This window comes from Glycine max, chromosome 16 (genome assembly GCF_000004515.6).
Source record: "Glycine max cultivar Williams 82 chromosome 16, Glycine_max_v4.0, whole genome shotgun sequence".
In the NCBI taxonomy this organism is placed as follows: domain Eukaryota; kingdom Viridiplantae; phylum Streptophyta; class Magnoliopsida; order Fabales; family Fabaceae; genus Glycine; species Glycine max.
This window is the reverse complement of record NC_038252.2, coordinates 32,109,218-32,125,702: the sequence shown is the minus strand read 5'-3', so window position 1 is coordinate 32,125,702 and position 16,485 is coordinate 32,109,218. Positions and strand designations below refer to the sequence as shown.

The 16,485-nt window shown below is 32.5% G+C and overlaps 2 protein-coding genes across 2 annotated transcripts; both read right to left on the bottom strand.

The window, feature by feature from the left end:
- Positions 1-3,439: 3,439 nt before the first annotated feature.
- LOC100804616 (disease resistance protein RUN1) lies at positions 3,440-6,910 on the bottom strand. Its single transcript, XM_026126018.2, has 4 exons — positions 5,963-6,910; positions 5,532-5,816; positions 4,329-5,429; positions 3,440-4,211 (listed from the first exon to the last, which is right to left on the bottom strand). Exons 1-4 carry the CDS (start codon positions 6,908-6,910, stop codon positions 3,708-3,710), a joined length of 2,838 nt encoding a protein of 945 aa, XP_025981803.1. The 3' UTR covers positions 3,440-3,707.
- Positions 6,911-6,922: 12 nt separating this feature from the next.
- Positions 6,923-15,425, bottom strand: LOC106796500 (toll/interleukin-1 receptor-like protein). Its single transcript, XM_026126019.2, has 2 exons — positions 14,879-15,425; positions 6,923-7,067 (listed from the first exon to the last, which is right to left on the bottom strand). Exons 1-2 carry the CDS (start codon positions 15,406-15,408, stop codon positions 6,923-6,925), a joined length of 675 nt encoding a protein of 224 aa, XP_025981804.1. The 5' UTR covers positions 15,409-15,425.
- Between the last annotated feature and the right edge of the window lie 1,060 nt (positions 15,426-16,485).

Sequence of the window (16,485 nt, the reverse complement as noted above, 5' to 3'; positions counted from 1 at the left end):
TAGTATTTCCTTTTATTTCCATGAATAATTGAATTCATTACTTTAACATAGATTATATGTCAATGGTGTAGTTAAGTTGATTGAGTAGGATGTGTAAGTTATTGTAAACCCTCCGACATTATCTTTGATTGTTATAAATAAAAAAAGATTGTGTTTTAATATTTTAATCTTACAAATTTATTTTGGAAAAGGATGGTTTTTCATCATAGACTATGAGTTGATATCAAAGGGATCTAGCTCAATTGATTGAAAGGGTGTGTGAGTTGTTATAAGCCCCTAAGGTTGTCTTTGAGTCCGGCAGATAAAACAAAAAAAGACCATGAGTTGATGTGGCTCTCACCAACTCGATTGTTGTCATTTGTAAGTCACCAAGAATCATTTCTAGCTGGCAGCCATCAGTACAAAAACTTATATATAAGTGTGGTGAAACAATGCACTGAAAAGGGATCAAGGTGTGAAAAAAGATGGCAGGGCTTTAGTGTCAAAATCCAACATCCCAAGAGATCTATATAGAGTTCAAAATGGAGAAGTCATATAAAGAAGATGTCTTTTGGAATTAATTAAGATTTAATAGGGAAATTAGAAATATTAACATATTTTATATTTTCTTTTTAATAATTATATCATATATATCTTTATCATCTTTATTGCATTAATTTAGCAATATATTAATTAGTAATATCAGGAATATATAATCTTTCCCTTTTCTTTTTATTTAGATTATAGAAAGTTTTATTTTTTTTCTTCTTCTTATGTATAGAAAAAAAAAACATATGTACTCAAAGGAAAAGATTATTATTGAACAAAAATTTAAAGTTTTTCTCAATTCTCAACCCTCGGCTTTCTCTTGAATCAACGAGCAGTCAAACCCTTATATCAACCTCTTGGTATTCTAACGAATCAATGAGATACTCTCGGTATTCCACATCAACGAGTTGTTGAAATCCTCTTTTCTTTACTCATCACATATGTTGCATCATCAGAAGCTTCATTCACAAGTAAATTAAGAATATAAAAATAATTAAGTTGTTGTTATTGAAAATTATTTTTTTCTTTTCTTTTTAATAAAATAAAATAATATTTTATTCATATCTAATTTTTCTCTAAATTAGAGGATGGGTTATCAATACACTTTCATGGTTAAAATTTATTTATTATAAAATCAGGAGAGATAATCATTAAACATGTGGATTCCACTATTTTTTTATTTTTAATAAGTTTTCAACCAATAAAAGAGTGTATTTCTAGTATTTTTCTTATTTTTAAGGCATTCTAGAAAGGAATTTAAAATCAATATTTTAGTGTTTAATAATGATATAATATTAGTATAAAAGTTGTTACATTGTGAATCAATTATAAGTTAATTGATATAACTTTTTAGAAATTATTATTGATATAAATTTTAAGATAATTATTATAAAAATTAATTTTAATACATTTTATTCCCCATGGCAATTGATGTGGTTGGTTGGTTCACACGTGACAAACTAAACTAAAATAGAGGTGAAATTCTCAAAAAGATGAAGGTGTCAAAAACCAACTACTTCCTAAGCCTGTGAAAGTGAACTCAAACCTAGGGAGTCAACCCGGTTCACTTAATTAATCCACGGGTTAGATGGGTTCAGTCGGGTTAATCCACCTAATCCACTAAAAATATAATATTATTATTTACTTAAGGATTAGGATAATTACAATTTCATTTTGGAATTTTGGAATTTGAATGATGAAACTTAGAATTAAAGGGTTTATTTCTTTAGTAATTAGTAATTTCAATTATATATGTTGGCTTGATAAATTGATATTTTTTAATTATAAGACTTTAATGTTGTTCAAATTATGACTAATGTTTGGATAATTGAATTTTATTTTAAGACTTTTAAATAGTATTTATGTATTTGAGACAGTTGAATGACTACTTTAATGATAATATTATATATAGATGCATGAATGATTATTTTATTTGAGACATTTGTCACTTTGCTTATTAGTTGTATTTGTATAATTGTGTTTCAATCATTTGAATGTTTTTTTCATGAAAAATGTCACTTTTTTATAAATAAAAAAAGAAAATTTTCTTAAAAAAAATTGTTACTTTATTTTTAACAATTTAATGAGTCAATTCACCTAATCCACCAACTCTTGGTAAACAGGGCCATATTGGTATTTTTCTGACTCACTTGAAGGTGAACCTGTAGGCTCGATCCGTTTATGTGTTAACCCATGATGGCCAACCCGTTTGAGTCAAAGGCTTGGTAATTAGAAAAAAAAAAAAAAAAACTGGCTTAGAAACTTTGAAATTGCACTGGAAAGCCGAAGGCTTGGTAATTAGAAAGAAAAAAAAAACTGACTTAGAAACAGATGGAGAATTGAAAATGGTGATCTTATAAATGTTTGGAGTCAACCTTGACTTAGAGCAAAGGAAAATTCTTATATTTCTACCCCTATCTCCTATGGAGTATGGAAATTTATCTGCCAGTGCTTTAATTGATCATGAAGCTCTGTCTTGGAGATCTCAGTTTATTGACAACATTTATTTTTTATCAAAGTAATGCGCCCTTGAAATAAAATAAAATAAAAAAGTACCCCTCTTTCATACCCATAATGATGCTGATTGTATTATTTGGAAATATAGCCCTACAGGTGATCAATACACGGTGAAGACTGCATATTATTGCATTATGGAGAATCTGTTGGATACATAAGGATTAAAAATTGATGGAAATTGGAGCTGCATCTGGAAGATGAATGTCCAACCAAAACAAAAACATTTTATGTGGCTGCCTTCCAGCACGATCAAACCTTAGAAGAAGAGGAGTTTTATGTCCTGCTAAATGTGCATTTTATGCTCATCTAATTTGAAGAATGAATGGAATATTTTTTTCGGATGCATGTGATAGTGCACAACAGGTTTGGGAAACTTCTGGACTTTGGCAATATTGAATAAGAGTTGCTAAGGGTGCAAAAGGGCTCATTTTTTACTTGCTGGAAGATACCCAAAAGGGTTCAGAATTTCAAAGTCTTTTAGCAAAATGTAGAACTTCTTTTAGAAATGTTTCCCACTCAATGGCGAGTTTTGTAAGAAGACAAGCTAGCAGACATTGCTTTTTGATCATATTTCAAGTTGTATCTTCTCTTTGATTATAAATGAAATGACTTGATCTTCTTCTTGTCAAAAAAAGAAAAAAGAAAGAAAAAAAAACTGACTAGTAACAGATTTATTTCTTTTTCTTTTATTTAAAATTTGCTTTAACAGTATTAAGCTTACTAGATACTCGTTTTATTAGTTCCAATTCAAAATTTTAAATATTAGAACATGCTTGTTCACTTTGAAAACATATTAAAAAATATTAATTATATTCTAATTTAACAAAAGCAGGGGTAAATTAATTTATTCTTGTAAATGAAAATTAAATCGCCATATGGACTATGTACATTTTATTCTTTAAAATTGGAATATACAATAAGTTATGCTCATGAAGCTCTGCTCTTGATGTATTTTCCAAAAATGATGTATTTACCATTGACATGTACATCTACAAATTTTAAGAAAATACTGCAAAATAACATGATGTACAGTACAGTAGTGTCAGTGAATAAAGTGTAGATATATTGGGAATACATAACATTACATAATAATTTATCAAAGCAAGCCAATTTAATTTTTTCTAAAACCACAAAATTTGATTATCAATCAAAGGGAAGAGACTTCATTTCCGGGAAGAGACAAACACCAGTCTCTTCTTTTTCCCCCATGTTGGTAAATTGTGAAAATCTCGCTTTTCTTTCAACAATAGCGGATTCCTAAATTGGATGTCCTCCATGTTGCTTCCTTGTTTTAGTACATGGATTCCAATTTGTTTGATTGGTTGGGGTACCCATGATGTAGTACACACCACATGATTCCATTCATTTTCCGAAAGAACAAGGTCGTAGAATAGTTCCTCAATGTGATCACATATACACAGAAGATCACTGGATAGATCCGCCAAGAAAATATGAGGGGATAAATATTTGTTACCATTGATGATAAGTGTGAACCATACTCCTGCATATAACTCCAGTCCAGCAAAAACACAAGATAGAGATATCACAGGGAACTTGTTACGAAACCAGAAAGAAATTGATGATCCATTGATACAATGCTCAAACCACTCTGGAATGCTTGTTCCTGGCAAACGAAACAATTTGTATCCATCGGCCTCATGCAATTCCTATAGGTCATAATTCATTCATACATTTAGCAACATTTATATTTATAGTATAAGTCAACGTGAAATATATGAATTATCAAGTCAAATATATATATATATAGAAAAATATATACCAACCTTATTCAGTAACATGCTTCTACACTCAGAAGTCAAGTATTCGCAGTTTATTGCAGAAAATTTTCCAACGTTGGAGGGAATCCCTTTTATTTGTTCAAGATCCGAACAATAATCAAAATTAAGTGTACTCAAAATGCGACATTCTCGGGTGCATGCAGGAGGAGGAGTAAAATCTATAACTTTCAAGGATATGCAGCATTCTACATCCAATTCTTCTATGTTCAGTGGAATCCCTTTAATTTTTTTAAGATTATCGCAACCAGATAAAAAAAGCTTCCTTAAAAAGCGACATTCTTTGGTGCATGAAGGAAGAAGTGTGAGGTCCAAACATCTCAAGGATGTGCAATCTGTTACGCAGAGTGTTTCTAAATTAGGTGGAATCCCTCTAATTTTTTTAAGATTCTCACAAACTTCCAAATAAATTTCTGTCAAAAACTGAAGTTCTTTAATGCATGCTGGAAGAATTGTGAAATCATCCCCTCTTAGGTGTAATTCTTTCACATTGGCAAACAAAGGGAGACCTCTTAGAAGGAATTCGTCTGATATATTGGAATGTGAAAGATCAAGAAAATCAATGGGATTTCTAAAGACCATTGAGCTCATTTGTGCTTCCCCCTCGTTCTCTTTGGATAGTAGCAACCCCTCACATTTTTTAACAATAAAATAACGAAGTTCTTTCATCCCAAAAATGCTACTTGGTAACTGAATAATTCCACCATTCTTCAGTTTAATCCTTTGAAGTTGAGTGAGATTTTGAATTGAAGATGGCAATTCTTTTATGGGACTGTTTTTAATATCAAGGGAAGTTACATTTTCCATCTTCCCTAATATTTCTGGAAAACACTCAAGACTACCACAGTATGAAAGTTTAAGTTCTTCAAGAGAGGTCAATTTGATTGGCGGAAAACTCGTAAGCTTGCTGCAGCCATCAGCATACAAGATTTTAAGTTTATCCAGAAATCCAACCGATTCATGAATTTTAATTAAATTCTCACAATTGCAAAATGATAATTCTTGTAAATTTGGGACACCACATAGGTCAGGTATCTCTGTTATATTTTGAGAATCAGAAAAATTCAAAACTCTCATATTCACGAACATCTGCCAAAAAGGTACAAAAAAGAGAAAGAAATAAGAATCAAAGGATTAATATTCAAAAGAACTTATTGATATAGAAGTAGTGAAGAGAACTTGTATGCATACCTTCTTTGACATGAACAAATCAAGAGACATTAAGCAACTACCGAGTAACTCTAGTTTGACAAGTTTCTTTGGATTAAAATCAATTGGTAAAGATGGTGAAGGATAGTCCCACCATTCTAATACTCTTAAACTATTTGGAAGATGTTTGGGACCTGTGGTAAAGCTACCACTTTCTATGATAAGTCTTTTGAGGTTATTCATCTTTTCGAAGGCCATTCCATCCCATTCTACTACTCCGCGATATTTGAAACAATACAGATTTATGATTTGAATTCTACTAGTTCCCTGTCAAAAAAAAAAAAGCAAAACAAAAAAGAAGCACAAGTCCACCAAAATGACATTGTCAACGAAAATAAGATTGGAATTAGAGGAGTAATTATACTATCATACAATACAGGACGCCATTATATAGAGAATTATATCAGTGTTACCTTATTTTCTTCTAAGACTTGAACTATATCTTCAGGACACCATAACCTACTGCGATTTCCAGGTTCTTCTGGTGATTCCTGTCGGACAATTTCTTTACCCATGTCCTCTATCAAGTCATGCATTGTCACGCAACCATATTCATTAATCTTTATGAGGGTTTTGTCAGTCAACACTCCAATAGCATATTGTGGGCAGAAACCGTGATGACTAAAAAGAATTTCTTTGATACGTGACAAATGATATCCTTTGAAGCAACAAGCAATATCAAGAAAAATTTGTTGTTCATCTTCTTCTAAAGAATCAAAACTTACTTTGAGTACGCCTTGAATCTTTTTATTAGGAATTCTCTCATACTGATCTATGGAAGATTCCCATTCTTCTATGCTTTTTCCAAACAAGTTGGAACCTATTACCATCAAAGCCAGTGGAAGGCCAGAAGCATAAGTTACCACACGGTTTAAAATTCTCATATAGCATGGATCAACTTTGTCAATTTTGAAAGCAGTCCCACTAAGCAATTTAAGAGCCTCTTCCTTATTTAACCCATCAACCTCATATGTGCTTGTAACCCCATGGCATGTTAGTAAATGCTTGTCTCGAGTGGTAATGATGACTCTGCTGGCAGAACCAAACCAATCGGTCCCTCCAACAGTTGCCTGCAACTGATTTAGATCGTCAACATCATCAATAACCAAAAGAACCTTCTTTAGGTTGAACCTATGCTTTATTATTGGAATTCCTTCGTGAACACTTCCTAACTTAATACTACTGTCTCCAACTGTTTTAGAAAGAAGTGTCTCTTGGAGATGCACCAATCCATGTTTAATTGAGTTTTCTCTCACATTATCAAGAAAACACAACCCTTCAAATTGATCAGCAATCAAATTATAAACTGCTCGAGCAATTGTTGTTTTTCCTACCCCACCAATTCCATGGATTCCTACCATGTGGACTTCGTCTCAACCATCATCTAAAAGTGAGATTACCTGTAGCACTCGAGACTCCAATCCAACAGGGTAATCCACAACATGTAAAAGAGTGCGATTAATTTTTTGGGAGACCTCTTTAACAATCTTCCCAATAAAATCGTATTCATTTTCATTCCTGTACAATTGAATGAAGTTATACAAAACACAACAAAACATATAGTAGTTAGTAAACCAAAGGAGTGTAAGCAACACACTCTCTGCAACTTCTTTCAGTCTTATTTATAAGATTCAAATTGAAAGTGGTACTTAGATCTTTTTTATAAGAATCAATCCATAATATCCCTTGTATTAATTATTTTTAGAATAAAATGCCTTAATTAAAAGTCAAGTAGTGATGACAAACAATTAGAAGATAGAAACAGGAGTATTAGTGGTAATGGAATGGTAGTTTTCGAAGAAATATATAAATAAATTTAAAGACATATTTATAACCATCAACTAAATATAATTAACCACTTTTTTTAATTATGATGAATTAGCTAATTGGATTTTATAAATAGGACAGAGGAAGTATTTTGTTTCCAACATACTTTCTCCTATTGATTGAAATTAAGATGAGTGTCATAAGTCGGAGATGAAATGTATTTAATGAGACCTACTTGAATTTCATCAAATGAGATACTGTTTCAGAAAGGAATGAGTTGATAGCATTTCTTACAAAAACTTGGAGAAAAAAAAGGTGTTGGTTAAAAAAAAGGCTTTAATTCCACCACACTGTTTGCACAGCCTTCAAACTTCTTCTTAGGCATATTAAGTTTTACTTAAAGTTGTAACAGCTATAAAAAAAATAGAGCTGATACACTTTTGAGAGAGATATGACCACCAATTACAACTATGTTTAGTCCGATCCCAAACTAATTAAATGGGAAGATAGATTTTAATCACCGGAAACTTTTGATGTCTAAACATTTAGGAGGTCACAATATTTTGAGCTTTGTAGTATAGGGATTACTAGATAGAGTTGATGATACCACTAGGAGGAGAGACCAGCTAACATTATTGTAACATCTCAATTTTTTCGTAAATAAATTTAAAAAAGATTTTTAGTAAAAAAATAATAAAAATAAATAAATAGAGTAAATAATAGGTCTTAAATGCCCCTAGCTATAAATAGCAACATGGTAGGTTTTTCAGACGGACTCCTCAGCCTCCTCTGCCTCTCATTTTCGTTTTTCCCCTTTTCCTCTCAAAACTCTTTCTTTTTCCGCAGCCCACAAAACCTGTCTCAGAAAAACGATGATCTCGGACTCATTCACCGTTGAATCGTCGTGAAATTTGAGCACCACGTTTGCAACCCAATTTCGAACATTCTCACCGTTAGGAATTGCAAAATCATGTCTGAGCTTAGAGGAAAACCCTTCGCATTGTAACTTTTTATTTTTCCGCAGAAACCCAAAACTGTCTCGGTAAAACTACGATCCCGGTTTCGTTAACCGTTGGATTTTCATGAAATTTGGATATGTTGCTCGAAATTCAATTTCGCACACTCTCACCGTTGGGATTTGCGAGATAATATTCGTGGTGGGAGAAAAAGGAATCGCATGAAGACAGTACAAGTGGAGGCTTCAATCTCTTCTTCATCTCTCTGACGTTCGAGAATTCTATCGGAGCAGTCGGAAGAAAAACTTGAGGAATCTTAGGAAACCGTTAGAGATGATGCTATCGCTAGCTGAAGACACGTGAGCCCGCTTAGAGGTAAGGGATGAGTTATTCACAATTGGGAATTAGTGAGAACATGTGTAGGGATCCTTAGAGATATCGATTGGAATGAGTTTTGGGGTGTTTTTGCAATTTTCATTTTATCCTTATAATTATTACAGTGAATTATATATGTTTGACAGACCAATTCTTGTGGAATTGATATGCTATTGTGTTGAGCGTGAACCCTATAAATCGAGTACTTTTTCTAATTAATATGAATTGATGAAATAAAGGAGAAATTTAGAGAGAGATATTGATTTTGTATTTTCTCTTTTTCTTGTTGTTTAGGTTTTTATATATAATTTAAAAAGTTAATATCATAATTGAAATTGACCAAAGTGTTCATATAATTATTTAGAATTTGTGCATTGAAAGCTTACTTTGTAATTTGTGATTCAATATGATGTATGCTAGCTTATATATATATAGAGGTTGTTATTTATATTAATAATTTATGTAAATAATATTGTAGAGTGTTATAGTATGATTCTGAAAATTATTAAGTGTTGGAGTCTGAGAATATTATGGTTAAATTTGATGAACATGTGTATGTTGTACCTTATGAATATCATTAGGAATGTTATGAGATGGTTGATGTGATGTTATGAGATGTTAAAGTTTGGACATGATATTCGATTGTAAATAAGTGAATGTGTTTAACACTTGATGTTACATTAATTATATCGTGAGCTATGAATTATACAATAACCCGACCAGTGTTTATGTGCAGTGTTAAAGAGAAAGTGTAGGTTCCTAGTTAGGAACCAGTGTTAAATTGTAGCGCAATTGTGTTAAACATGTTTGAAACATGAGTGTGAGGTCGTGGTATTGTATAGTTCATGAGCAGTGCTTATAAATGAAATATGTGATGAATTATGGAATAATATGTTGCCTTGAGATTATAATATTGTTATTGAGATTGAGTAAAAATGTAAAGTAGAACAAGTGTTGAATTGTGAGATACGTGAAAACATGTGATGGTGGATTGTGACATTATGAGATGTGAAATTGTGAATGAGTTTTGGTTGTGAATAAATGTGTGATTAATTCTTGATGTGACATTATTTGTGTTGTAAGTTGTGAATTGTACAATAACCCGACCAGTGTTATCTTGAGAAAAGTGTAAATGCGCAGTGTTAAAGAGAAAGTGTAGGTTTCCTATTTAGGAACCAGTGTTAAAGAGAAAGTGTAGGTTCTTGTTTAGGAACCAGTGTTAAATTGTAGCGCAATATGTTGTACGTGTTTAAGACACGAGTGTGAGGTCGTGGGTATTGTATAATTCACTAGCAGTGTCTGTGTGCTAAAATGATTTTAGGGGTTGAACCTGAATCAGGAGGGAGAGGCCCTGACGGACTCTTTGGAGTGTAGGCCTTGGGGGTCACCGGGTTTGAGTGCTCCTTAAAGCCTATGTTGATCCCATATGGTTGGAGCATTCTCGCAAAACATCGTGACCTTGACTGGTCTCCCTATGATCTTACTTAGTGAGAGTGACCTGACAAACCCATTGTGTGGTGTGTCTTGTTATGTACTCCTAAGCGCCCCAGGGTGGTTTTTCACTGACATGGTACCACATTGCATATAGGCTTGAGTCTTAGCATAACTGTCTCATGCGCTTGCTAATTGTTTATTATGAAATTGAGGTGTTATTATGTCTTGATCAGAGCGTGTGATTCCTGTGTAATGTGATTGATGATTGAAAAGTGTGATTGGTTGATGAAAAGTGAATTTTGAATGACAAAGTGGTGGAATTACGTGAATTACGTGTAAGTAAGTTTTATTTGGTTTATATGATATGTATATCTAGTTGTCTTGTTTCTCTATTAGTTAGGAATGTGATAACTCACTCCCGGTTTATTGTTTGTGTTTGGATCTTGTGATGATCTTAAACTCTGTGTTCGGGGGAGCAGATGACTAGGTGAACTGCTTTAAGGAATATTGTGCTGAAGGACGTCGAGACACAACGCTCTGATAGGATGTGACATTGGGGTATAGGGTTTTATATTAATTGTATGAAGTCTCAAACGGCCTTGTTCGAGCCGATGACTTTATTATTTATTCGGACAAGTTTGAATATGATGTAGAAGAAAGGGATTGTGAACCTTTTATCCCTTTGAAAGACTTGTATTTAAAAATGTTTTTAAAAAATACTTTTAATTAATATTTGAATTTTTATTCCTTTGTTAGTATATATGTGAGGGGTAGAGGGTGTCACAATTATCACATATTCACCAAGGAGTAGACTATTCAATTTTTTGGCTAAAGAGCAAATGCCAAAACTTCTAAAGAGGCGTGTTATTTTGAAGTTGTCATCATATATAGGAGTGGATAAGGCCTAGAAATCAAAACTACAATCTCTATGAAAGGAATATGAAAGGTTTGAAATGTCTAGTTCTAATCTGTTTTCACGTGTTACAAATCTCATCAACAAGATGAAGGTATACGAAGAAGACATCCTAGACAACAAGGTAGTGGACAAAATCCTAACACCATCCCATTCTACACCACGACAATAGCATATTTGCAGGGAAGCATCAAAAAGTCACATGAGTAGAATCTTGAAGAAGATTGAAAAAGTAACTGAAGAAGCCTTAAAGAGTCAGGTGAATCTCAAAAGTGTTGTTGAATCAAGTCAAAGTGCACAAAGCAAAGTTTGTAATAATCTCAACAATGGAGGAAGAGGAAATTATAGAGGTAAAGGTCAAGGAAATTACAAAGGAGGAGGTTGCGGAAATTTCAACCAAGAAAGAAACAACAATTTCGGATCATTCAGCCAAGGAAGAGGCCATCGTAACAAGTAACAACTATCAAGGCTAGACAGACTTTTAATTGCTTCTATCGTGGAAAGTTCAGGCACTGAGCTGTAGATTGTAAATCCAAATAGTAGGCAAATGTAGCAGAAAGTCAAAATATTTGTGAGAATTCTTATAATCCACAAAGATTATTTTTTGCAAGCAATGCATTTTCTGATGACACAAACATTTGGTATTTCAATACTGGGTGTAGAATTGTTATGTGTGGAAGAAATGAGTTATTTTCTTCTTTAGATGAAATGGTTAAATCTATTGTAAAAATATGGAAGCAATGCAAGGTAAATGCCACGTTACTGTCACACTGAGAAATGGTTCTAAAAGCTTTATCGATCCATGATGTTTTATTTGCTTTTGGTCTTCATCATAATTTATGGAGTATGGGAAAATTAACATGCTAACTCATACTGGCTCCAACACGTTGATTAACAAAAATGAAAGATTCATTACTAAGGTAAAGATGACTCCCAATTTATTATTCCCTTTGAAATTTCATCATGAAATTAAAAGTTGTCATGCTTGAATTTTCTGATTCCAAATGATGATTGGTTGTGATATGCATTTTGGTCACTTATTTTTTTGTGTTGAACTATTTGTCAATAATACGAAGGAGTTTGTTTCTGATTTTCCTATTGGTCACTTATTTTTTGGGTTGAACTATTTGTCAATAATATAAAGGATTTTGTTTCTGATTGTCCTATCGTGAATATTCCTAACAGTGTTTGCGAGACATGTGAGATTGGAAATAAGCATGAAGTATCTTTTCCAACCTAAATGTCTTGGAAGGCGAAAAGGCTGTTATAGTTCATTTTATCACCTTGAATGATTATTTTAGCATAAAGACTTGGTGTACTTTTTAAGCCAAAAATTAGAAGCATGTAATGCTTTCAAGATGTTCAAGGTGTAAGTAGAAAAACAAAGTGGATGCAAAATCAAAGCACTCAGAATAAACAGAGGCCAAGAATACCTAGTGTGTATAGATTTTCTGTGAGCAGCAAGGAAATTAACATAAGCTGACAACCAAATGCACGCCTCAATAAAATGGAGTCAAAGAAAGATCAATACAATCATGGACACGGTGAGATGCATATTAAAGGCCAAACAAATGTCTAGGGAGTTTTGGGCAAAAGCAACCGCTAATGTTGTTTATATTTTGAATAAGTGTCCAACAAAAAGTGTTCATGACAATACACCAAAGTGGAAGGAGACCATCAATCAAACACCTCAAAGTTTTTGTTGAAATTGCTACAAATTTTTAGAATATTCTTAAAAATAATATGTATGAAAATGATAGAATATCCTACAACTATAGTGTGTATGAATATGGTAGAACAATCTAAAACTATAATGTGTATGAATATGATAGAATAATCTAGAACTATAAGTGTATGTATAAGATAGAAGAATTTAGAACTATCATGATATTACTCTATCATGAAAACTCTAGAAAAACCTAAAGTAATATAGAAACATTCACCACCATTGAGAGGTTGGTAACTTGAGCCTATAAATAGGCAATTGGCATGTTGTAATTGATTATTCAAGAAATCAATGACATAACCTTCTTTCTAAAACAATTCTCTAAAACTATCAATTATCAACTATCATCTAATCAACTATTGTGAGGTAGTGACCTTTGAAGAAGCCTCAAATGATGAAAATTGGATAAAAGACATGGTTGATGATATTCATTCTATAAAGAAGAATGATACGTGGGAATTAACTAATTTGTCAATAGATAAAAGGTCTATTGGAGTGAGGTGGGTGTACAAGACAAAGTGCATTCCTAATGGAGAAATGGATCCTTGTAAAGCAAGGTTGGTTGAGAAAGGAATAAGCAAAAGCCAGGTATTTATTACTTTGAAGTATTTGCTCCTGTTGGAAGATTAGATACAATTTGCATAATTATTTATCTTTGGGCTCAAAATGATTGGAAGATATATCAAATGGATGTTAAATCTACTTTCTTCGTGAATGATATATTTTGAAAAAATGGTATATATTGAGCAGCATGCAAGATATATTGTCAAAGGAAAAGAAAATAAAGGCTATAGATTAAAGAAAGGTTTGTATGGTTGAAGCAAGTACCAAGAGTGTGGTATAAGAAATTTGATTTTCCTACTTTGTGCAACTCTGAGAGATGTCCCTTTGAGCACACATTATGTGCCTTTATGTTGATGATCTAATCTTCACTAGCAATAATTTAAGGATGATGGTAGAATTTAACAAGACTATGATCAGTTATTTTGAGATAACAAATTTAGGCCTAATGTCCTATTTTCTTAAGATGATGGGATTTTTATCTTAGAAGAAATATGCAAGTTGTGTTTTGAAGAAATTAAAGATGGGATCGGGAATTCAAAGCCAATTTTCACACCAGTTGAAGAAAAATTGAAGCTAACAAGTGAAAGTGGCGAAAAAAGGATGGATGCAACTCAATTCAAAATTTTGATTGAAAGTATGAGATATATTTGACAACAGGACCAAATATAATCTTTGGAGATGCTTAGAAGATTTATGGAGAAGCCTGTGTTTTCCATTTGCAAGAAGAGAATTTTTAGATATATCAAAGGTACTCTAATCAATAGAATTTTTTATGCTAATAATAATGGTGCGAAGGTTGTTGGATTTACAGATAGTGATTGGACAAGTGATCCATGTAGAAACAATAAAAAAAATGTTAGGGTATGCATTTGATCTAGCTAGCTAGGTATGGGTGTAGTATCATATGGTCTTTGAAGAAACAACACTGCCATTTTGTTTTTCTTAGTCATTCATTAACCTCTTATATCTTAGGCAAAAATACATATTGTGTCCTTTATGTTTTGATTTTTGTTCAATTCAGTCATTTATATTTTAAAAGCTTCATTTCCATCCCTTGCAATTTCTAATAGCTTCAAATTAGTCCTTGTCATCAATTGCAAAACATGATGTAATGGAAAGAGATACACATATTTCCTAAAATATCATTTTCATTCTTAATGTTTCTAGAAAGGTTCAATTTGATCCCTCATTGTGAACAAAATAAAAAATATGAAGGATCAAAATGAATCTTTCTAAAAAAAACATTAAGGACAAAAATGATCCTTTTTAAAAAACATGTGTATCTATTTCTATTACGAGAGGTTTACCAATTGATCATAAGGATTAATTTGAAGCTATTTGAAAATGTTAGACTAAAATGAAACTTCTAAACAATAACCAAAAAGAAACAAAGATGAATTTTAGCCTATATTTTATTAATACACGATGCCTATTAAAGGATGTAATTGTACCACATGCAAGAATTGAAGTGTGTAAAGCAAGTGCCAAATTCTTTCTTCTCTCCTTATTTTTTCCACTGTGTGAGTTTAGTTTGTGTGGGTTTAATTTTTGTCCCGCTGATATCATAATGAAATAAAGAGAGGTAAAACATTACCCAGGTTTAAAATGATAACCAGACAAGTCAGCTGCTTGACGTAGAGCAGTCCTCCATTTCTGCAATTTCTCTTTGTCATCCTTGAATCTGTCTTTCAGGCTATTCAGTGCTTCTTCATAGCTACCCATCTGATGTCTCACATGAGAGGGATCAACATCATAGAAAACCGGCAAAATCAACCGACGCATTTCCTTAGAACAAGCAACTATGTGTACAAGTTCATCTAAGCAAAACCTGGAAGAAGCATAGTTCTTAGAGAAGATAGGGATGGCAATCCTGGACTCTTCAATCGCCTTCATAAGTGTTGGTGTGATCTCCTCTCCTCTTTGAAGCTCCTCATCGTCAATGAAAGTATTGATTCCTTTATCACAGAGAGCTTTGTAGAGATGACCCGTAAAACCATGGCGAGTATCTGAACCTCTAAAGCTGAGAAACACATCATATGTCCATCCATAGCTAAAGGAAGAGGAGGACAATGACGATCCCTTTCTATGATTGCTCGTACCCACTAAATCAAAGTCAAACATCATCCAACAAATACACAAGTTTGAAAACAAAAAATTGTGTAACATAAATAAATAGATGTTTTTATTTCATAAAGAACCCTGCACATGGAACCTACTTTTAAATTATTATTTCAAACTTGAACAAATAGTCAAATAGCTTAACCTTTCGACGACTTTCCGTGCAGTGATGGTTGGATCTATTCACGTTTTGGATTCCATTTTAATGTTATTTTATTTTGAATAATCTTAAAAAACATGTATATGTCATCTTATGAATTATTTATTTAAATTTAAGTTCATAAAAGTTGACATTTACACTAACTTAAACTTTAATTTAAATTTAGAACAGGTAAAGTCAAACAAGGCAGAAAATGGTGTTGGGTTTTAATTTCGTCAACTGCTCTGTCTCTATCTAACTATTATTTGATATTTTGAATCAAACAATTGGCACTGAGTTTGTGCAAAGGAGATCTTCTGATCTGAACAGAGATATTTATGTGGTTTAAAAATCCCATTTCGACTGAGGCAGTGCTTGAAAAATTGAGGTAACTGGTCAGTAAGGTCAAAGGTGGAGATTTAAGCCAGTATTGGGTCTATTAGGGACGGTTTTATTGAAAGTTAGGACAATAATTAAGTAGAGGAACAGAGGAAAAAGGTTTGTTACAATAATAGTAAACCATGACAGAATAAGTGAATGACTAAGTAGTGATGTGTGCTACAAAGGAATCTCGCTGTTAAAGTGATGAGGTAGTGGTCATTTTATTGTTATTTGCTGGGGATTAAATTTCTGCAGTTTAAAACCGCCTTAGTTAAGTGGTTAAAATGTTCCAAACAATTTGTGAGGATTAAAAGCCGTCAGAATTGCTTTTTTCCAGTTCAAACATACAGATCAAGTCCAGTTCAGTAAAGAAGAAAATAAATTATCGCAGGTCAAGATATCTTTTGAAACATAACTATATTAAAGAAATTCTGTTACTCTCACGACATCCTCAAACCGCCTTGATGGAGATATAAGGTTAGTTGGAGATTAAAAAAGAAGAAAAGGAATAAAAAATCACGAATTCGTATTGATTTTCTGATAAAAAAAATCCTCACAGCTTT

Excerpts from the sequence above, each read along its gene's own strand:
- LOC100804616 (XM_026126018.2), bottom strand. The coding sequence starts at position 6,910 with ATGGTAGGAATCCATGGAATTGGTGGGGTAGGAAAAACAACAATTGCT. Across the intron at positions 5,430-5,531 it reads ATTTGTTCATGTCAAAGAAG|ATGTTCGTGAATATGAGAGT; the intron begins GTATGCATACAA and ends CCTTTTTGGCAG. Across the intron at positions 4,212-4,328 it reads GAAGCATGTTACTGAATAAG|GAATTGCATGAGGCCGATGG; the intron begins GTTGGTATATAT and ends TATGACCTATAG.
- LOC106796500 (XM_026126019.2), bottom strand. The coding sequence starts at position 15,408 with ATGATGTTTGACTTTGATTTAGTGGGTACGAGCAATCATAGAAAGGGA. Across the intron at positions 7,068-14,878 it reads GGTTATCATTTTAAACCTGG|GAATGAAAATGAATACGATT; the intron begins GTAATGTTTTAC and ends TCAATTGTACAG.